The sequence below is a fragment of the Pygoscelis adeliae genome, unplaced genomic scaffold (assembly GCF_000699105.1).
Source record: "Pygoscelis adeliae isolate BGI_AS28 unplaced genomic scaffold, ASM69910v1 Scaffold26, whole genome shotgun sequence".
In the NCBI taxonomy this organism is placed as follows: Eukaryota; Metazoa; Chordata; class Aves; order Sphenisciformes; family Spheniscidae; genus Pygoscelis; species Pygoscelis adeliae.
Window position 1 is genome coordinate 17,219 of NW_008825104.1, and position 22,710 is coordinate 39,928.

The 22,710-nt window shown below is 39.9% G+C and overlaps 2 protein-coding genes across 2 annotated transcripts in view; one reads left to right on the forward strand and one right to left on the reverse strand.

Moving 5' to 3' along the window:
- The first annotated feature begins 9 nt into the window (after positions 1 to 9).
- Positions 10 to 11,949, forward strand: AK3 (adenylate kinase 3). The gene is made up of 5 exons (XM_009327216.1): positions 10 to 168; positions 4,471 to 4,590; positions 7,603 to 7,775; positions 10,116 to 10,234; positions 11,602 to 11,949. Exons 1-5 carry the CDS (start codon positions 21 to 23, stop codon positions 11,723 to 11,725), a joined length of 684 nt encoding a protein of 227 aa, XP_009325491.1. The 5' UTR covers positions 10 to 20; the 3' UTR covers positions 11,726 to 11,949.
- Positions 11,950 to 14,664: 2,715 nt separating this feature from the next.
- CDC37L1 (cell division cycle 37-like 1) overlaps positions 14,665 to 22,710 on the reverse strand; it is a 46,411-nt gene continuing 38,365 nt past the window's right edge. Inside the window, exons 2-7 of the mRNA XM_009327289.1 lie at positions 21,266 to 21,547; positions 19,803 to 19,893; positions 17,629 to 17,744; positions 17,207 to 17,329; positions 16,146 to 16,301; positions 14,665 to 15,295 (exon numbers count right to left, since the gene is read on the reverse strand). Of these exons, the coding sequence (XP_009325564.1) occupies positions 15,194 to 15,295; positions 16,146 to 16,301; positions 17,207 to 17,329; positions 17,629 to 17,744; positions 19,803 to 19,893; positions 21,266 to 21,547 (870 nt within the window). The 3' untranslated portion in view covers positions 14,665 to 15,193. The remainder of the gene's footprint in view (positions 15,296 to 16,145; positions 16,302 to 17,206; positions 17,330 to 17,628; positions 17,745 to 19,802; positions 19,894 to 21,265; positions 21,548 to 22,710) is intronic.

The window sequence follows — 22,710 nt, forward strand, 5'->3', positions numbered from 1 at the left end:
GCCGCCGCCGCCGCAGCAGCATGGTGGTGCCGCCGCTGCTGCGCGCCGTCATCATGGGGCCCCCGGGCTCCGGGAAAGGCACCGTCTCCGCTCGGATTATCAAACACTTCGGGATGAAGCACCTCTCCAGCGGCGACCTGCTGAGGGACAACATGCAGAAGAGGACAGGTGGGAACGGGGATGGCCCGGAGCCGGGGGGGCGGGAACCGGCCCCACGCAGCCCGGCAGGAAGCTCCCGCGTGACACAGCCCCGCTCCGCCGTGGGGGGGACGGACACGGGCCTTCCCCCCACACCCCGCTCCTTCCCCTTCTCCCACCCACCCACCGCTCCCCGTCCGGGAGGCCCCTGGGGGGCTTCTTGCAGGGGGTTTGCTGCTCCCCAGTCCCACCTCTATGTGCCCCCCTCCCCGCCCGAGCTTGGGCGTCTTCACGCAGCTCTTCCTGGAGGCCAGAGGCCACCGAAGTGGGCCTCAAGGCTTCGGCCGAGGATCCTCTAAAAGCTGTCACTTGGCATCCTCTTTGTAAGCGTGAACGGGGCATATCTGGGGTTTATCCCATTTTCCTTGTTTTGTAACACCTAATTGTTTCCTCGTCTTGGTGCTTTTTGTAAGCACCCGGTGCTTTTTGTAGTTGTTTCTGATAGTCTTCCAGCTGAAACATCTTGAAAGGGGAAAATATTCATGTTTTTAACAGGGCAAGAGGAGGAGTTCTGGGCAATCAGACTTTTTCGGATCTCAGATGGCTAGAAGTAGAGGCACCTAGAATTACCAGCTGTTCCAAAATTAGAAGGCCTTGTCCCGAACTGGCAGACATACTGTAGTGGTGCTTTCCAAAAACAATGGACAAAATTTTCAAACTGCTTACGTTGTGCTTTTAAATTATCATTATCTTACAACAAGTTCATACTGTGCTTCGGTTGCAGCATGATCTGTATTTGCATACAGAGTTGCTTGTATTAGGTAATGATGTGCATTATACTTACTACATAGTCCTAGCTTGACCTCTGGTTCTCTGTTGAGATACCACTTCTCTCCGGTGGATTTTTGCAATGATGAAAGGTCCCCTCCTGACTTCCGCATCTGCTTTTCTTCACCGTGGGGTCAAAAACCTTATAAGAACCATATCAGGTTGCATGTGATGAAGTGAGAGTATTGTTATTTCCAGCACTTAGAAGCTGCGGAGGACTACATTCACTTGTAAGTATCACTGCAATATTATCGTTAGGTAACTGGCAGACATGGTTTTGGAAGCTTATAAGCACGTTTGAAAGTGAAAAATTGCCTGTATTATGAAATCAGTTGTGATGGGATGTGAGTTCCACATCTCTTTTCACACGAATTCTGTTTGCTCTGGAAGAACAATGACTTTGGCTTAGTTGCCTGACATTACTACAGTTGATATGTACAAGTTAAACATTTGCTAGGAGCACCACCTGTGCAGGCATATTGGATCACATTCATGCTTTTTCTGCCTGTTTTGTTGTGCAAACCTAAGTTGTTATTTACAGAGAGTCACAAAACCAAAGTTGTTGCTGTTACGAACTTTCAGTGTAACAAAGACCTAGTGAGGAAGGAAGGCATTCTAGAAGATGAAGGAAATACATTATTTACTAAGTACTTTAGGTTTTGGGCTTTTCCAATATGTCTTGGAAGCAAGATCAAAGAGAACCAGAATCAAGATGAAGGGTGTGTGAGAAGAGGAAGTTGCAAGTGGAAATACCCCATTGCTTGATTTGAGGAGGGAGCCATGAAGAAAAGTGATTCGGCAAAGTGTTCTAGGTGGGTTGGGCAGATGAAAGAACGTGAAGGAGAAACAAGATGTGAAATGAAAGTGTAGCAGACATGTTAAAACCCTGAATGTGAGGAGAGAAGCCAGTGGAGGGTGTAAGAGATGATGAATTTTGCTCTAAATTAGCTAGCGTAGAACTTAGAGGAATCTGCTACAGAGTTTTTAATTCACTAATTAACCCCGATGAAGCTCTGTTTTAATTTTATTGAAAGTGAGTCACTCGTTGCAGAAATGGTCTGCAAAGGATTGAGATGAATACTGAGGTAGCAGGAGTAAGTATTACACTGAAGGAGGGAGAAGGACTGAGAGGCAACTCAGAGAGCTTTGACAAATTTAGTCGAGGCAAAGAGTTTGAGTTTTGTTTATAATAGAAGAGTCCTGCAATTCCCAGTTCTTTGGGAACTGTGTTAGGCTAAGTTGGGCAGTTAAAACACTTGGAAAATTAAATATAATTAACAGTAGTTATACGGTGCCATTTTTGGCATTTGCTGTCTTTGAAAATGGACTTTGTCTGTTGAAAAGTCCTGTTGAACATGTGAGCATCCTTAGCAATTTGCAGTTATTACCATGTTCTGCTGCTTTGGAGAGCGGAGAGTCTGTGACCGCCTCTCTAACGCTAAGCAACCTGTTGTCTGAATATGGCTAGAGCTTGTTTGCTGTAATGTGGTTAGGACATGCCAATTGTTTGCAAAACCATGAAACTTGGATACCTGTTATCACCTAGACAGGAAAGAAACCTGTGTTGCCTTTAATTCCAAAGATTGCTATGCCTGTAGTGGTTTCAGACCCAAACTGAAAAAAACAGAACAAAATAAAACCAACCAAACGTCACGAAATCCCACCCCCAACAACGGGGGGGGATGGGGGGAGGGGGGAGAAGAAGCTATGGTCTAGCATATAAACTTTTTGTCCTAACATATAACTATTTGGGTACAGTTGTGCCTATTTTTTTCCTTTTGTAATAGTGACTTTCTAAACTACCTGAGGTTTGTAGAGAGAGGCAGCATGTTTGCAGCTCTGTTGGTCTAATAATAGGACCTTACAGCTTGCCATACTCTAAACCTCTCTGGGCCTAAAAGCTCTTCTGTCCTTCTGAAGTATGTTAGTACCATTCTCTATCAACCTTGCCTTGCGCATATTCCTAGATCATTGTGGCTAGAGCAATGCTGCAGTGTAAATCAGTAACAGATCCAAGCATCAAGTACACATTAAACTATCGTGATGTAATTTATTCCTCCTCCCAGCCTACTTTTGCAGGGTACGTAGTTCAAAGCGCACTAGAATAATAAAAGAGGTATGACTTGCTGACCTCGAAGATGGGAGGTAGGGAAAAGAATAGACACTTTGTACCCAGGCAGACTGTCACCTTCTTTCCAGTTTGTGATGTGCTGGAGGACTCAAGCACTGGAGCCTGACTCTTCTCCACGTTGTGAGGATTATTTGAAGTCTGACCAAGGTGCACAGTGCCTATTTCTAAATGGTCTTCAAACTTTTCAAAGCCTGACTATAGATGTGAACACCCAATAAGGGGAAATTGTCCTTTTATCACGTATATTTTTTTCAGCACCAAAGCTACTGTTTGCATTACTTCACGGCATTTACTGCTTTTCAGTTGCCTTGTGTGAAGAAGGGCCTCCGCACTATTGCACGTTCCAATACTGCATCAAGTGATGGTACTGGCATTCTTCATTGCTCTCTGCTGAAACTGGTTTTATCTTGTGTTGGTATGTCAGTCCATCCCATTTTCTCTTCTGTTTAGTTTACTATAACTAGATCTGAATTGGCTGCAAGTAAAGGCTTCTGCAGATCCACAATAAAACCAGCCTAGCTCCTATTCTGGGTGACTTACATAATCCGGTAATTGTTTTATAAACGAAGGCCATGGAGACTTTGTGTCTGGGACACAACCCAGGCAAATTATTTTCTTCCCAGCTATATCCATGATTTGGGTGAAATACAGCATGCTACTGCCTGTCATGTAGGAGCATGGTGTGATATCCGGAACTGTGATGCGTGGATGGCATTTTAGCGAGCCAGTGGACTAAATGACTGGTATTAAAGGTTAGTCAGTTCCATGGGAAAATACTACTGTCTGCGCACTCCCATAAATAGTTTACAACATCTATAAACATCCTCTTGTAACTCTAGTAATCATAAAAATACGTATCTGGCAAGTGTGTCCCACTGCATATTGCTCTCTTAAATACCAATGGCATTTCTCTTTGTAGTGAAGTCGTAAGTTAATAACTAGCCACTAAGCTGAGAAAATAACTTTCTTGACAGGAAATCTGAGGGCTGATGTCTTAATGAACTTGTATCCTTTATATTTCTTCTTTTGAAGACTTTTACCTAATGGCCTCTCCCGATTTTAGTTTTTGGAACCTAATATTTCAAATACTTACTAGTAAAATTATTCAGAGGGTGTGGGATAGAGGTGTGCTGAATGCCCTGTTGCCATCCCTGAAACTACAGACCAATCAAATTAATCTGATGCATATTTGCATGATCAGATCCTAATGGATCATCTGTTTTTGAATTTCAGCAAGCATACTGTCTGTCTTGTTTACAACTTTACTGTTCTGTGCCATCCTGATCAACACAAATTTTTTTCAGGCTTGTGGGCTTTTTTTTGGCTTGCTGGTGGTCAGAGATAGTTTATTGCGACTTCTCTTACTTTCGCAGAAGTTGGAATCCTTGCCAAGTCCTACATTGATCAAGGGCGGCTTATTCCAGATGACATCATGACACAACTAATGCTGAATGAGCTAAAAGGTCTAGATCGGTACAACTGGCTATTGGACGGTAAGTTAGCATATTGGATATCACTCTATAAGGAGAGAAAATCTGCACTGGAAAGCTTGGAGTGCTTTGATCAGTTGTGGGTAGCAATGCTCCAGTAGCCATCCTCAAGTCGTAGTAACCGGACAGTATTTGTTGCCAGCTTGTTGTGAAACCTTCAGCAGTTAGTCTGCCCCAGTTTCTTTGGCTGTAAAATGCTTTGGGTGCATCCCGCCTTCAGAGCATTACAGGGATGTTTAATTCATGTTGAAAAAGGTAGTTCAACACTCCAGTAAAATTTCAAAACTGGCAATTCTGCTAATTCTTACGCTTTGTCTCCCCTTTAAAATATGCAGTGAGAAGTTTCTTTTCGTAAAGCCTTTTCTTGTTAAAATCCTTGGGGAATGGAACACTTTTGAAGAATGGGGCTGAGGAATTATTTAAATAGAAAGGTAGGTATGCGATGCAGCAACAAGATAAGTATGGAAAGCAAGGACTGCAGCAGTGCAGTGTGTAATAAATCACTAACAAAAACACTGCTTAAGTGCTCTAAAAGGTCTCTTTCATTTGCTCTTTGGTTCTGTTCTCTAGAGTGAACTGTTCAGCAATTCTGCAGTGTAAGCTCATTGCTCCAGCATTCCCGGTAGAGAGAAAATGCATTTGCCGCTGTCTTCGTGAACTGAATGGCTCTTATTACCCCAGGCCATGGGACTACAGTTGGATCCACAGCACAAAGATAGTATCTAGGCTGGATGTGTGTGTTTTCGGACTCTAGTCACAACCTGTCTCAGTAGATAAAACTAAAAAGTTGTTGGTGTGGCTTTTTATTTAGAGGGCGTGAAAAATCCACAGTGCTCTCTGTCCCTTAGTGCTTTATTATAATTGCTTCTAGTACAGTGATCTGTTCTGGTGGCTTTAGTCACAGTTATGTTCCTCCTTAGTGAAGACAAAGGCTTAATCCCCACAGGGAGCAGCACAATGAAACCTAATCAATAAAGGAAAGAGCTGCAGATGTGTTTTTTTTTCTTTAGTTCCAGGTCCTGTGCACACACAGTTCCAGCCTTGTGGATCTGGATGTGTAGCAGTGTAGCTGGGCACACTGGCAACTCTTTAACAGGAGGATGGTGTGGAGACCGTAAGAGAATAAATCAATTGCTGCTGCATGTTAACGTGCTACCTTCTTTAAACTTTTGGAGCAGAAATTTTGTCTACATCAGCACTTGTAATGAGACTCAGTGAATTACACCAGGGAAAGCTCTGGCATAATCGGCTCTGTAGGAACAATACTGTTCTGTTGAAATACGTTAACCAGAAAGTCTTTAGTTTGATAACTGCAACTCAGAACAAACAGCTGAGGTCAGCTAGGTCAAGCTAAATAGAGTTGCTGAGCTGCTTGTGTGCTCGCTTAGCCAAATACCCCTTTCCACTGCCTTAGGATAGGTTGGTGACTTCTGGAGTCATAGCAGATGTAGCAGTCTGGGTCATGTGTGTGCGTGTGTGTATGATCTGCTTAGACTTATGTGCTGTATAATTAGGGCACTTTTCCCTGTGTTCTTGGATTCTTCATAATTCATCACATCTTGTAGATTGTTTTTTCTGTATCGAGAAAACACTGTATGCAGCAAATGCTGGTTCAGTTTCAATGAAATGCTTTTGTAAAGGCACTTTAATTTGTTGAGGAAGTTTCTCATTACTAAGTCCCAAAGCAAACTCATTTTACAGCTGCATAACTAAGATGTGTCGTGGCTGACTAGCTTGTCAATAGTAAGAAAGAACAGAGTGCTGGAGTCCTGGCTCTCCCTCTGCTCTTTCTTAACATTTAGAAGCACTTCCATGAGGTAGTATGAACATGAGAGAAATAGGATGAGGGCAGTTAATGGCTGTGATGCAAACCAGGTGCATCAGACTTAATGCACAAGCAAGAGCTTGGTCTGAGTTAATCAACTCTTACTTTTTGTGATGTGTTAGACAAGACACAGTAGCCTTAACACCATAATTTATTTTTTTTCCTGTTGTAAGGCTAGTTCTTGGCTGGTTCTTTACTCAGGCAATGGACTCATCAACCAATGCTATGCAAAGAAGAGTTTCTTAAGTTTGTGCCTATCAGTACTTGCCTTTATGGAGAAGTTTGCTTGTATAGTGTGATGAAAATTACAAGCTACTGAAGAACATGAGACTTCAAGAGCTTTGTGGGTAGAGGTATTATTCCAGTGAATCTGTGGTGCAATAGCATGTTCTGCAGTAGCTTTGACCACTGAAGTTCTTGTGGTCAATTTTTCATTTTAAATTCTTTGTGGAGACCTTGGTTTTCTTGTTCTCTGTTCCCCCTGCTGAAGTTCCACTAGATTTCTCTAGTAGCAACATGTGCCTTTGAAGGCACGCTACCGGAGCTGTAGAGTTCTTGGGACAAAATGCAGCATCTTTTAAGTGAATAGACAGATTCCTGTTCAGCCTGAGTGTTCTCACAGTCATCATCCCCGAGGATAGTTTGATATACTGGACTTCCCAGAACTCTTTCTAAAGCTACTCTTTTCTGTAAAATTAATCCTGGACTGCCTCTGGTAGATATATTGGGCTTACTGCAACTGAATAAAATAAGGAGGTGACCATTACAAACCTAAGCCAGACTTACACAACTGTGGAAGTAAGAGTTGTCACAAATGTTTCTAGGTTGTTCCAGACCTCTAAGTGAACTGCCTGTAGCTTTTATTGTTCGAAATGTGTATACTAATGCTTTTATTCAATATAGTGGTATGTAGTACATATGGGTATGGGGTCTTCTTGCATTTATTTGTTACATTTTTGGGAAGATGATTAGCTGAAATGAGGAAATGGAAGCTGGGAGGCGTTTAACAAGTTAAAGTGCCGTGACACACTGAAAAATACTTGGAAAATCTGATGTCTCTTCAACCTTCACAGTATGATGGTGCCTTTTTTTTTTCCTGTTTGACAATTATTTTCTCTAATGATTGAATCCAGATAATTCTCGCTATAACTCTGCCTTTGGATTTTTATGGAGTTGTTTTCTTTAAAAAGGTTTCCCCAGAACGGTTGCTCAGGCAGAAGCTTTGGATAAAGAATGTCAAATAGACACTGTGATTGACCTAGACGTGCCATTTGAGACCATAAAACGTCGGCTCACAGCACGTTGGATCCACCCTGCTAGTGGCAGAGTCTACAATCTTGAATTCAGTCCTCCCAAAGTACAGGTAAGCAATACATGTCGGTGTTGGTGCTAAATAAATGTTACATTGCATTTGGTAATTGCAGTAAAATACTGTTTGCATATGTTGTTGCAAAACACTAGCTCAGAAGGAAAAGGCTCATTTCATGCCTTAGGAGCGCAGAACCTTTCTGGTAACACCCTGCCTCTGAGGGTATGTTAGAGACCTGGTAGAAGCTCAGGCTGATGGACAATGTGTTTGTCCCCTGCAGAATGAAACGCTATGATGTTTTGTAAGCTCTTGTTAAAGCTGTTCACTGATCTGGAATACTCTGTCTTGCACACTGGCATAGGAGTTGGGCATGTTCTTAGCCTGTTCTGCAAGTTTGCAGCCCGTACAGTCCAAAATGTAGTTTCTTTTTCCTTCCTCCAGAGGAGTCATTCTTTGTATCTAGGAAGCACCCCGAATCATCAGTCAGAGGAATCCATTTAATGCTTTCCCTGTGTTTACATTTAACCAGGACAGGTATTTTCAAGGGAACAATTGTCGTATTACAAAATTAGATGTAGAAACTTGCCAGTCAGGGAAGCTTCTCAACAGATCAAAGAGGTTATAGCTTGAGATATCCTAAAGAGGAATAGCAAACTTGAAGATAATGATTGTACATCGTTACCTTGAGATCTTTGAGGAACTTTAATTAGCCTTAGTGCAACTCAGCTTAAGCTGTATTTCATCCTTAACTCTAAATAACTTCTCTGTTGTGGCATCACATTTCACCTGGAAGCTCTATTAAGTTACACCAGCAGCATAGCAGGCCTTGTAGTTTTTTGGATTTCAGTGTTGCAGGAGAAGAGGCCAGGTGAAATGGCAGGTAAGCACTGGAAGTGAGCAACTGGAAACACTGCCTTTGTATTGTTTAAAATATGGTGTTTCAAGTCATGGTTATTTTTAATTGCAGAAGAGCATAGGCAAGCTGCAACAGAGAATTATCAGACCTACCAAAGAGTGGGCTTCAGCTGCAACAACTTTGCTATTAGGAACACTCCACTCTACCTTCCACAAATTAGCAGGCATATAACAACGTAGTAAAGTAGATTGCAGTTTTTAAGTGAAACCATGGAATGGAGCTGAACAGCTGAAATACAGTTGTCTCTGTTATCTAATAGACCTGCAAAATGTTCACTTACTCAACAGAATCAAAATATTATGGCTTTAGAGTTAATGCAAGGCTGAAGACTAAATATTTGATAGTACGATGAGGGCACTAGTATGGCTGCCTGCACAGATGCTAGAAGGAAACACTTGAGTGCTTTAAATGATTGTATTATGTAAACAAGGTAAGTTTGACCATATAAATCCATCTCTAATATGATACAGATGTTTGGAACAGATTTTCTTCACACCTTCATGAACAGAGAAGCTTACTGAACATTGATGGTTATTGATTTTCTGAAACTGACTGCCAGAATGCAAGCAGGAAAGGAAAACATTTTTGTGGTCTAATTGGCTTTGTATTTGCAAGATTACTCATGTTTCCACTCCAAATGTCAGATTAAACTTGGCTTTAGGGAAAATAAAAATTCTTGAGGATTTAATTAATATGTACAAAGGAGCAAAGAATCCCTTATATCTGTGATGGGTCGTATTCTGTACTCAGATGCACAATGATTCAATGCACCAAAAAAGGAGCCAACTTTTATGCCACTAGCTAGTCCTTCATAAGATATGCCAGCAGTCAATAATTTCTTCAGTCATTGCTGGTTTCAAGGCTTAAAAGCTCCATAATCAGTTAAAGCACTTCAGTAAATTGGAGGTGAAATGTGCAGTAAAGTAGGAGCTGTCACAGTTTACACATTAGGTCCCTACCTCTGTTTACTGAATCCTAGAAAAACTTGAGCTGGCTTTTATGCCATTTTTTGCACAGTTGTTGCTAAATAATAACTCTTCCGTTTTGCGACTTAAAATCAAAGGGCCATTAACTCCTTTCCCCATTTCAGTATTGTCAAACAAAGGTCCAATTGGCCTCTTGCTTGTTTCCTGCTATGCAGGAACATTATACCAACAATATTGTTTTCCCTCATATGTGAAGATTTTGTCTACATATTCCCCATATTCAACGAATGTTCCAGAAGACAAATCAGTCGAGTTAGTATGACCTAATGTTCATTGCCAATACTGAGAAAATATTTTTAACTGATGGACTGTTTTACTGGAAAGTCAACATCTTATATTCCAGATAAGATATGAGCAGTAGCCTTTCTCTTTATAAGCAGAAATCTACACTTTGACTAACTGGAAACTGATCATAATTTAAACAGAAAATTACACAAACACTTAAACAGAAATAAGAAATATACACCAGTGTTTGCTTTTAACCATGATTAGGGCATTGATGATATTACTGGAGAGCCACTTGTTCAGCGTGATGATGATAAGCCAGAGACGGTTACCAAGAGGCTGCAGGCTTATGATGCACAAACAAAACCTGTTCTAGAATATTATCGGTAAGTAGTAAAAGCTATTCTTCCACATTCTAAAAGCTTCTTCCACATTAGCATAGCGAGGAACATATCTCTTCAGTTACAGAGATACTGCAACAGTGAATGTGGTATAAATAGCAGTGTATCTTTCATCAACTCAATAAGAAATCAACCCAGGAAAATGAGTATATTTTCCACTGTTGCATGAAACGCTCTTCAGGAGCCTGCTTAGCAAAAGAGCCTTTCACTGCAGCCATATTTAGTTTTACAAAGAGCGCTATGCATTATTGAATACATTATAGTACTGTTCTGAGCAACGTAGCTCTGGTTAGTGAGGTAACAGAGACAGTTCCTTTTTTTTGGAGGATTTAACAGTATTTTCTCTTATGGATGTATAAGTAGAAACCCTCCTAACAAGGGCAAGGGGTCAAGAAGGGATACGCAAATTGAAAAAGTGGCTGTTCTAAGAACAGGACTGTGACAGGCACAGCTAGCAAGACTCTTCGGGAATAAGTAGGTATTTGAGAATAATGCCATTTGCGCTGAGGAATGGTAACAAATTACTAGTTCTTTTAAGAGCCAAAATTACACACAAAGTTTCTCTTAATGTAAAGCTGCACATATTGCATTGCTAATATATAGATAATAGCAGGTCACCATGTAGAGCTTTGTAGTCTTATCTTGCCTAGACAAAGAAATCAGACTCTCTTTGACAACATCCTGAAGCGACTGTCCTTCCTCTGTCTCCGTATCCACCACCCTTCATTATGCTCTACCAAAACGGTTGAGCAGAAGACTAGAAGCTCCATCTTTGGGGTGGTTAAGTTTTAAAGAAGGAGTTTTTCTGGATTGATAATGATTTTTCTGACTTTGGTAGCTTTCTGAAGTGAAAATGCCTCAAAGCATCACAGTAAGACATAGGCCTAAGCTATTATTATTACTGATAATAACATACTTTACAGATAGAAGTAGCTAGTAGAACTAATTCAGAATAACGTGATTGTGCCTGGTTCACTTGCTTGTTCTGATGCACCTTCTTTGATCCTTGAGGTGTAATTTTACAATACCTGGGTTAGTTGCAGTTGTTTGGATAACTGCTGTATAGCATGTGCTTTATGACTGCATTGCTGCTTCTTATTTTTACCCTTCATAGTTTGTTATTAAGTACTCTGTGGACAGCTGTCAGTTTTACAAACTGATGTGGCCGATAGCTCACTGTTTCAGGAACAGAGTAATGCATATCCAGCCTACATTCCCAATGTTACGGCTGTTCCTGGTGTTAAATCACATGCATATTTGCACACTCCTGTCAGGGCAATCTTAAAGTGAGGCGGAGACCCTGGAACAGTTAATTTGACTTCTGTAATGCTTTCTTTTTTTTTCTTCCTTAGGGAAAAAGGGTTATTGAAATCCTTCTCTGGAACAGAAACCAATAAGATCTGGCCACATATTTATGCCTTCCTCCAAACCAAGTTGCCAGATGTGAGCCAGAAAGATGCTGCTACTCCCAGGTGAAAATAGGTCTAACTTCTGCTCATCTGTCATAGCTCACACTTGATTACATGAGATTCAGCAATCAAGGATTTCTCTAAGTAGTCTACCAGACTGATCAATAATTAAAGGCTAATGTTGTCCTTTAACTTACATTATGATAAAACTTGGTTGCCTGTGGTTCTCACTTTAATGCTGTGTTTTTTATATTAAATATACCTAATTTTTATAATATAGTAACTGACTTTGTAACAAAAGCAGCTACTCTTGTGTCTCTTATTCAGAAAGTATTTATGTTTGCAAATATTGACAGGTGAAGGAAACATATTTCAGAATACAGCTTAATTACAAAGCACATCGATTGATTTACTCATTCATGAGATGTAGTGTGAAGCAATGATAAGGACACGAAAGCACATTTCTTGAATGTGTGATTAGTTGGGGCCAGCCAGAAGCTGTGGGAGCCACGACCGCAATTCTGCAAAAAGCCATTTCAGACCAGAATTGGCATACGTATAGGTTGATCTCATGGAAGACAGTGACCTTCTTTTAGCTTTGCTTGCACAGATGGTAGCTGATTTTGCTGGGCTTAAATTACCCTTAACGCTTGCTTGGATGATTAGCCTTATTACTATGTTTATATTTCTGCCCTCAGAGCTACTATCTTGCAGGCATGAGAAATGGAGTTTCAATGATGTGTGACATACTTGATAAAGCCTCTGTCTTTGTGCAGCTCTATAAGACTTTATTAGTAAAAAGACAGCAGATATTGAACAGATTAAGTGTAATCTGGTAAGCCTGTAGCCAGATGATCTTGACTAGAAAATGTCTTTTCTACTATCTTTGAAAAAACAACTGCTCATTGATGCTAGTGCCAGGATTTCCAGTGGTCAAATTAATAACTTTGTCATATTACTGTAGCAAGTTTTATTGTAGCAATTGGACTGGTTTTCATGAGTTCATACTACTAATTCATGTCTCTGACCAGCTCTTGTATTTATTTATTCACTAGATAACCGGAGTTAAAAACCTCCACAGGCCACACTTTTTAACACTCCAGGTAACGCAGACATTGCTATTTTTCAGTGAACTCTCCTAACCCTTTTTTATGCTCACCAGACTGAGAGTTTCAAGAAGAGTCAGCAAAACCTGAGGAACAAACAACTCTGTCTAGGAAACGTCTGAAGTAGCTGTGTCCTACTAATGCAGGCCCCAATCTCCTTTTGCAGTGACTGTAAACAACGACAGAGCGGTAGTGCTGATGTACCTTGGACTACATTTGCACATCTAGTTTTAGCATTATCAATATTGAGACACATTTGAGTCTAAAAAAGATAGTCGTTGTAGAATTTGTAAAGCTTTCCCATTACTATAAATGAACAATATGGGCAGCAGCTATCACTGCAAGCAGCTGTCCTTACATTTTAAAGCAAGCTTGCCAAAAGGCTGAGCTGACCACTTGTACTTCATCTTCAGAAATGTCTGTATGGAGGCTGTAGACTGAGTGAGTTTAGAGATGCACTTCCTTAAAAAAGTCATGGTTAGAAAACAGTAGCTACCACATTACAATGAGAAACCCTGATGTTTCTGCTGCTTACTTGTATTTATGCGTTTTGATTTCAACAAAAAGCAGCTATGCTTGGTTTTTTTGCCAGCCTATGTAATTTTCAGTGAGCTGGAAGGAGAAGGGGGAAGGAATCTCATTATGATTTGGCACTTACTCCCAGACCATCCAATTTTAGCCCCTTAGAAACTTTAAAAATAACTTTCAGTATATCACAGGTTGCTAGATCAATGTGGCTCTACAGCTAATGGTAGCAATTACAAGTCACTGTGCTACACTGCCCTTACTACCCTTGTATATATCATTCAGTTAAAAAACAACCTGTAGTTATTAGTTTCCCTTAGTTTCCCTTATTAATTAATTATTAAGGAGGAGGCAGTGTTTACTTATCCTCTCTGGAGTATCTGTCAAACAACAAAAAAAAAATTACTACTGAAGCAGGTTATCTCTAATTTGCAGCTGGGCCAGAGCTGCTGCTTGCTCCTTTATCCTCAGTCTGTCTGCAAAAGGACTGCTAGAGAACACAAGGCACATGAAAAGCTACTTCTATCAGTGGATCTGGAGTTCCTACTTTTGCTACTGCATTTGTAATAACGCTCACTCTAGTATATACTGCAGACTTAAGACTTTTCCCTATCTCTGCTATAGCCAAAGCTGAAAATTACTGGATCTCAGCACAGCTTTTGCCTGAATTAGCCACTGCAGGTAGACTGTGTTCATCAAACTATTGAAATCTAGATACCTTCCAGACCTTACATACAATCAGCACAATACAGTAAAGGACTGAGAGTGTGTACCAATACCATTATTTGAGATAAGAGCTGTCTTCACTGGAGTCTTCCAACTGCAGTATATATTTTTATAGATAGAACTGCTGTAATAGCTGCAAGTTAGAAAAGCACAGTAGAATTTTGGATTGCAGAGGTTCTGTGGAAGGCCTTGTCTAGGAACAGTATTTGGATTTCCAGCTCCTCAAACAGGAAGCTTTTAATGATTTTCCACTTTAATTGTTTGAGTTGGCAATGTCAGAAACCCACTTTAGTCGCATACGAAATACCTTTCAAACCCTGCATGACACCCTATATGAACTGCGATGAAGCTTTTTGTTTAAACTGAAGTCTTAGCCTAACCCTTGTACCTCAAGTTCCCTCCAACCCCTCCATCAAATACTTCTCCCCATAATGAGACAGTTTAAAAAAAAAATCTGAAGTTAGTCTTATGAACAAGAAGAGAGTTAGACTCTCAGAAATCACACAGCCCAGCACTCATATGTAGACGAGCATTGCTTACATTTTAGGACAAAACCAAGTTATGTTTAATGAAAGCACAATGTAACATTTAAATCCCCTTAGTAGAGGTAGAAAGCCAGTGTTTTAATCTAATCCATTCAGATCTGAAATACTGATACCAGATATTGATTTATTGCTATTAGTGATAACCAAATTTGAGAGCTTATAATGTCAGCAAGGTAGCATGAATACAGTTGTGATCTCCAATATTCATAGAGTAAAACATGTCCACATCTGTAGTAAGACAATAGCAGATTCTACCAAGAATCTGCCGCTTCTTGTAAACATTGTATTTGTGCAGATTTTTTTTTCATACTTTAATTTCTAAAGTCATGAAAGGCAAGGTTAGTAGCAGAAAACACATCCAGTTTCACATTCGGCAATATGAGAACCCTGCTCTGCAAGGACAACCAAAAACCTAGCAGCACATTTTCAAACAATATTACAAGTTTTTCTGAATTACCCACCCTTCAAAATCCCTTCCCCCCTAAAACCAAACAACAACAAAAATCTGACACCAAAAATAAAGTGCAGTACCCAGAAAAATAAGTGTCAAGAAAATAGCCATGTTTGTTTCTTTGAAAAAAAAAAAAAAGAAAAAAAAGAAAAAAAGAGTACTTGGCCTCACTCTTAAGAGTACTATACTGTGTCCATCATTTTGGATTCTTCTTCATCTCTTTGTATCACAGAGTTTAAACTGCAGACATCTGTGTTTATGGGACCTTGTAGATCACCTGTGTTCTGCAACAGATGGAAAATTGACAGCTTAATTCTCCATAACTGTGTATACAGCGTGAGAGAGAGAAAGAGAGAAACAGAGAGGTTTTTAGCTTAAGTTGGACTCTTTGTGTTATCCATCTTAAGATGAGACAAATTTGCAATAGTAAGGAAATAAGCTCTGAAAAATTCATCAACCAATATTATCTCACTGTGTCAAGAATTCTTTAAATTTGCTGGCATAGCTTGTATTTGGTCTCAATATTTCTGGCACTTGACTGCACATTTACTTAAAACTCAGCTGTTGGATCTTACTTGAGAGGTACTTTAATCAAATTATTTCAAATAAGTAGTTTCAATTGTGACTCCTTCCCTAATACCTAACTTTTGACAATCTTCTAAGTTGCTTCTTCATTCCAGAATGTGGCCATCACTAGTACTGTAACAAAAGACCTAAGTACCCTCAGTTTCCTTTTATCACAACAGGAGACTTTCCTTAGACTTGACTTACCTGAATGATCCCATGAATAGGGTTAGTCATTTTACACTGAAAGCTCATTTCACTGCTTGTGGTAAAGAACATGAATACAATTGTAGCATCTGATCAATTTTATGATGCAGTGTTTATTTTAAGCACGAAAATGTAAGGGCGGTGAACTAACATATGCTTTTGACGTTATGCTGATGCTTTCTGAATTCCAGCAAGTAAAAAGAAAGCCCATATATGCCTTGCATATTGATAATACTGCACGTTATATCCTGAGTACTAGCAGTTCTAGGAATAATCCTCTTTATATTTCAGAAAGGTACAGATTCTCAAGGCAGGACCTAGCCCTACTTTAGTTAAATTAATTTCTAGAAAGAATAAACCTACCTGTGAAAAAGATGACAGGTCTCCTACAAGACCAGGATTGACACTGAGATCATGTAGTAACATAGTTTGAAAGCCATGTGATTGTGACCAGATTCTCACTCTTGTCTTGAATGCCTCCAGTTCATTTTTAAAAGCCTCAAAATAGCCTTCTCCTGTCTGCAAAGAGAAAAATGAAATATTTGCACTTCAGCCAGATTTACTTTTGAGTTGTAAGCATACACAGTGCTGAGAAAACTCACTCAGTAATGCATGTTATACCCTTTGGGGAATAACAACTGTGAACAACTCAAGAATAATGGTAGTCAATTTAAAATGAAATTTCAGGTAGATTTCTTCTTAAGACAATCTGTAGTACTTATATGTAGAAGCAAAGTAATTGATTTATCTAAGGACATGTAAAAATAAATCTAATTTTAGCCTTTCCTTTATTCCAACTCAGAAGCCAGTACCCTTAGAAGAACAGGTGCTTGTTGTAGCACTCTGGTCAAAAGTAAAGCACAAATTGACTCGCACTTTAACTGAACTCCTTTAGGCAATATTGAGATCCATAAGTCTCTTGAATAACTGAAAACAATCTACAGCAAACCACAGTTTCAGTCTTCCTGCATTTCTCCTGCATAGCTCTGGATTGCTCTATTTCAGTAATGAGAAAGGGACACTATTTTGGGCCCCACTGTGAACTGCAGATGAAATGGAAAGTTGTGACAATACATAGGTACACTGTGAAAACACAGCTGTAATTAGCCAAAATCAGTCCTTAAACCGGTCTATGTTTGCTGTTGTTACTTAGTTATTACTTGTCTATAACATCCCTGTTGTCCCCCTGCTGTATCTTGCTTTCCCTCTGGGATAACTGAAATCCACTAACTTTTCATTTTCAGAATGGGAATTACACCAAAATATTCTGTCTAGAAGAGAATTGCTAACAAAACACCTTCCCATAAGCCTAAGTCAGTCAGTAAAATATTTAGCCTCTTATGATTAGGAAGAAGCCTTCTCTAAAACACTGGTCCCTTGTACAGCATCAAGAGTTTCTCCCGTCATTACCCAAGTTGACTTACTTTGGCTTTTTGGAAAAAGAGACGAAAACAGCCTCTTGGATCCACATTGCAGCTTCTGGCAATTTCTATAATAAACTGCATTACAACTGCTTGGTGTGCTACTTGCTCCATCAGAGCTCTTTTCTGAAAAAAAGTTAAAGTTATGATTTAAAGATATTTCCTGTGATTATATTTCTAAAATTCAGCATAATTTCCTTTTGTTCTAGTTCCTAAACAGATGAGAACTGATGCTCACAGAAGCAAGGGGACTGACAATTAGCTATAACTAGACATATATGTGACAGTGCACTACAGAGTTGTTCTTCAGTAACGTAGAGAGAGGGTGGGAAGAACAGTTAAATAGCTAATCAAGTTGGTCAGCTTTTCTATATTGCAAGTGGGAAACTGTATGCTTTCAAACAACTTAAACGTCTTCTTCATACCTGTTCAGCTTCTAGATGAAAACACCACAACATGAGATATCTAGATGTTTCTTCACATACAAGATATGGGTGATCAGACAAAAATCTTTGACTATCATCCCATCTGCTCAGCATACCTAATAAAAGAAACTTAGTTAAGACATTCTAAACAGATAAATGATTTAATGCAGCAAGGAAGTTACTTGCATTGATACCCCAGTGTATGTAACACCTTTGCAATTCACTAACCTCAGAATGACAGCATGCAGCTAAATTTGGGGGGTTTATTTATACATCTAACCAACACTGAAAGAGCATTACCAGAGGTATAATTAGACTTTGAAGCTACTAAAAGTAGATTTTAACAGTCACAATTTCCTGTATCTTAAGGCATCTCTAGCATCATTGATAAGTTATGTTTAATCAGTTCTCATGTACACTAACAAAGTGGTGTAGGTATCTATTAGTTGCATCATCAAATAGTTTAAAAAGTTTTTGGATATTGACATTCAGCGATTCTGACAAACACAGATCCTCTAAATGTTTGCAAATAAGAATGCAAAGAAAAGAATGTGTAATCTGTGAAAAATGAAAGCGCTTCTAACACATGATTTGCTAGGTTTTTAGGAAATCTGAATTTAATTACCGGAACAGCTTGATCTCAAAAAGCAAAGCCACATCAGTATTGGAAAGTTAACTAGAAGACTGAATTGTGATAGCATGAAGCTACCTTCATGTAAAGAGCTGAGTTTAAAAATCAGAACTCAATACTCAGACGACTTCTTAAAATTGTCCTTCATGTATCACTGACAGTCAAGTCATTACTGGCAACAGGTACTAGATGTACAGCTTTACCCGTCTATCAGCGTATAATTATAACTGGGCTAAAGATAATTCAGTGGTAATGACCTAAGCTAATCTTAATTCTAGCAAACAAATGCCTAAAGAGAAAGCAATGGCTAATATTTCTTTTGGCTGTTTTCAAGAGAGCAGTCCACATAAGTTCTTTATTGCTTGAAAGCCAGAGCAGGATCCAGAAAGAGGGCTCAAGCTAGTGAAGTCCACACTGCCCCTTGGCAGCAGTTAGCACAGAACAAGAGATGTGAAAGAGCATTAATTTACTGTCCCTTTTTACAATGGGCTTAAAATATTTTTAATTAAAATAACAACATGGCTTTGAATTTAGGAGGAAAGTAATTTAGACAGCAAAGTAATTTTGCCCAACTCTTAGCTAGGAAGCCTGCAAGAAAGCCTCTTTTTTTCTGCTGAAATGCACAGCAGAGGAGACGTCTTCTGATTCCGCTATCATTACACGTAGCAGTTAAGATATTTGAGAGAACCTGTGCCTATCACTGCTGTTGGCATACTCTGACAGTGTTGCGCCTCAGCTTGGTACTCGCAAGGCTTGCTAAGGCCAACAGAGCTAGAAACCCTTTCTTTAAAACAGTTTAAGATCTTTAGAAGCCAAATAGCTTAGTAAAAACGAGTTTGTACAAAGAATTTAATTTTGCCAACTCAGTCCTGTTCTTGATTATTCTGGAATTCCAAATATGGCTATACTATACCATAGTCTGAGACCAACCTGTAACTAAGAATGAAAAGCACTCCAGAGAACCATCAGAACTTCAGATTACTTTACAAGATCAGCTTTGTGCTTAATTGGGTTCAACAATTATGACAGAGCTAAAGTGACACCTAGTGGACAATTAAATGTAATTTTAAGAAACGCACAGTTCCATGCACACATACTCTCAGTAGGCATTTACAGACGTTTCCCTTTAATCAGTCATTACCCTTGTAGCTTAATAGTCACCAGAAAAACATTTAGTAAAAAGAGACAGCTATGGACAATCCCATTCACTTTTATACACACAACTTACATTTCCATAAATGTCCCTGCCTTTTCCCACTGAACAGCAGAAAAAGTTGCTAGAACGTCACTTTTCAGGGCTTAAGCTCATTCGAGTATTTGTTTTTTCTTAATTTAAGTTCTTAATTGGTTACAGGAACTAAGAAGCTTCTACAGTTTACACCTTATTTTGCTTTGAAATTATTATCTGTCCTGATAAAATGAAGCTGAACAGTCTATTAGCCAGGTCTTTCATTTGTTAGCATCCATTCTGTACAATAAGGAGCAAACCTACACAAATTCTGTAGAAGTTTGAACTGCAAAATGTTGGAAAAAGCACACTCACCAAAGTGTCTAATCTTTTGTTCATGTTTTTGCATAAGTGGTTCAGACACATCTTCATCTTCTATTTCTTTTCTTTTTTGATTAATAAAACTCTGAGGAAGAGAGAAATGGTACTATCACAGAAACTCCAGACATACCTTTTTGTGATATATAGGAGTATTATATTTTAATATGTTACTATTTAAAGCGCTATGTTCTTACTTTAGAATCATGTCATATACTTGAGAAGGTTTTCTTTAAAAAAAGTGCATTACCTAATCATAGAGTTTAAAAGTCTCATTATAGTCTACTGACCGAAGAACCCTGAGAAACTTCTGTCCTTAGGTAGGAACTTACTGATCTGTCAACAATAAGAATCACGTACATTGCAGCCTAGATGCAGCTGAATCAGTGAAAACAGGAGCTGCGCTAGCTGTTCAAATTAAATTGTGAAATCAAAGCTGAGATTCTACTATAAAAAAAAGTTTGTGCTAAATAATCTGTATTACAGTAGTCATTATTAGAGGCAAACTGACAGTTTCACATTTTAAGAATTTGGCACACGTGCTCTTCATGTGAAGAAACTTGTTCAGCGCATCTGGCAACACTTGCACTACATAGAATCATAGAGTGGTTTGGGTTGGAAGGGACATTTAGAGATCAGGTAGTTCCACCCCTCCCTGCCGTGGTCAGGGAAATCTTTCACTACATCAGGTTGCTCAAAGCCCCATCAAACCTGACCTCTATTGCTTCCAGGGATGGGGCATCCACAACTTCTCTGGGCAACCTGTTCCAGTGTTTCACCACCCTCATCATAAAAAATTTCTTCCTTACATCCAATCTAAACCTACTCTCTTTCAATTTAAAACCATTGCCCCTTGTCCTGTCACTACAAGCTGTTACAAAAAACTCTCTCCATCTTTCTTATAAGCCCCCTTTAAGTACTGAAAGGTCACAATAAGGTCAATAAGGTCTCCCCAGCACCTTCTCTTCTCTGGGCTGAAAACCCCAACTCTCTCAGCCTTTTTTCACCGGAGAGGTGTTCCAGCCCTCTGACCATTTTCAGGGCCCTCCTCTGGACCTGCTCTAACGGGGGACCACAGAGCAGTACTCCAGGTGGGGTCTCACCAGAGCAGAGTAGAGGGGGAGAATCGCCTCCCTCAGCGTGCTGGCCATGCTGCTTTTTATGCAGCCCAGGATATGATTGGCTTTCTGGGCTGGAAGTGCACACTGCTGGCTCATATCTAATACCTAGATGACCCACGCAAGTTCTGATCCGCACTTCTGGTAGCGAAATGTCATCCAGATTTGTAGTATGAGTGCAGCTGGCTCCCTTCCATGAGGCAAAGGAAGAAAAAAATCTCCATTTAACACATACTGTGGTTTTCTGCTGTACTGGACGCAGAAGACACTCAAGACTAGTAACAAGTGGAATGAAAAAAAGAGGCTAACACTTGTTTTCATGCACACTGATATGGGTCATACCTTATTAAATACCTCCTTACTAACAGGATCTGTGTTCCATAGATTCTGTCTTTCCCTCTGGTTTAGTGCTTCTTCTTTTCTTCTCCACTCTTCCTCTCTCCATCTCAACTCTGCAGCTTCACTCTTTGCTTGAGCAGATTCCTGATCGCGGGATTCTGAATTATGCAGTGCTAAGCTACCAAGTTTTTGCTGGGCTTCTGCTAGGTTCCACGTGCATTCTACAGAGTGCTTCACAAACTCTCTTTCTTTTTGGCAGGCTAATTCAATCCCTTGGCTGTATGTCTGTGAGGAAAATCAGACATGCTATTTATAGAGGAAAAATTGACAGTTTACAGTTTGCTTAGGAGCAGACAGGCCAAAATCCCAAAGATAATGCACCTGGAAGGCACCTTAGATATGCAGCGTTATATTCACAGGAGTGATGAAGCACGGTATTGTACAGTTTTTTAGAAAGATTTCTAATTCAAGCTGTCTTTATGTTGTTAAGTGCATTTGCAAAATCATGGATCACGTACTGCTATCAGTAATAGTCGCCAGACTGTAAAAATACTTTTGACACAGCTGAAACCCCTCTGGCTATCTTTGGGCTGCAATGCTAGCAACAGCCAAGCGTGAGAATACTCTGAATATATACTTCTGAGAAGAAAGTATCAGTTTTGTGATGTCAGATCACAACAGTAAAGTAACTGCTGCTGCCTGCATTCCAGTATGGATTAGTACCTAACAGATGGCCAACATCTTCCCTTGAACTGACAGTGGAAGTGGAATTTAAGTTATGAAGTGGCTGAGGCTCAGCACAAGCATATGCTCCTTTTGGTCAAATCTATTGAGGAGGTCACCACTCATAGCTGGGAGAGAAAAGTGACCTCCTAAGCAACAGTGCTTATGTTACCTCCAGGTGTGTGCTGGGAATTCACACTCAGTAACTTAACAAATTATCCTCTAAAGCATATGCCATGCCTTCCCGCCAAAAGCATAGAAAAAACATCCATACCCACTAGTTCCTCAGCCTTCCAGTGCCATATTATGAAATCTGTGGTGCTGATAACCTCTGGCAGAGGGACATGAAGGACAACACAAGTTGTGAAAGATCCTTTGAAGGAAACTTTAATGCAGGTACATCAAAGTTCTTGTGCCAACTTTGTTTCGGAATTGCAGCGTTTTTATTTCTTTTGTAACAAGATGAAAATTTCACTCTTTGGAAAACTAATGTAATGGCAGCTTCTTGCAAGAACACACAGAATTCCTGACAATATATCTCCAAAACGCCGACTTGACCTAGCCAACAGAGAAACGCACCGCCTATGTATCTGCTTTTTAGACATAAGGATGCCGGGATAAGTTCAACCCAGCTCCTTCCACATCACTCGTCAAACGTGGAACTGTTACTCACGGGTGGTGGCAGACGCCAACCCCCCCACCCGCGGCGGCAGCGCAGCGCATCT

Coding starts and splice junctions, on each gene's coding strand:
- AK3 (XM_009327216.1), top strand. CDS start 21: ATGGTGGTGCCGCCGCTGCTGCGCGCCGTCATCATGGGGCCCCCGGGC. Junction 7,776..10,115: donor TCAGTCCTCCCAAAGTACAG/GTAAGCAATACA, acceptor AACCATGATTAG/GGCATTGATGATATTACTGG. Junction 10,235..11,601: donor CCTGTTCTAGAATATTATCG/GTAAGTAGTAAA, acceptor TTTCTTCCTTAG/GGAAAAAGGGTTATTGAAAT.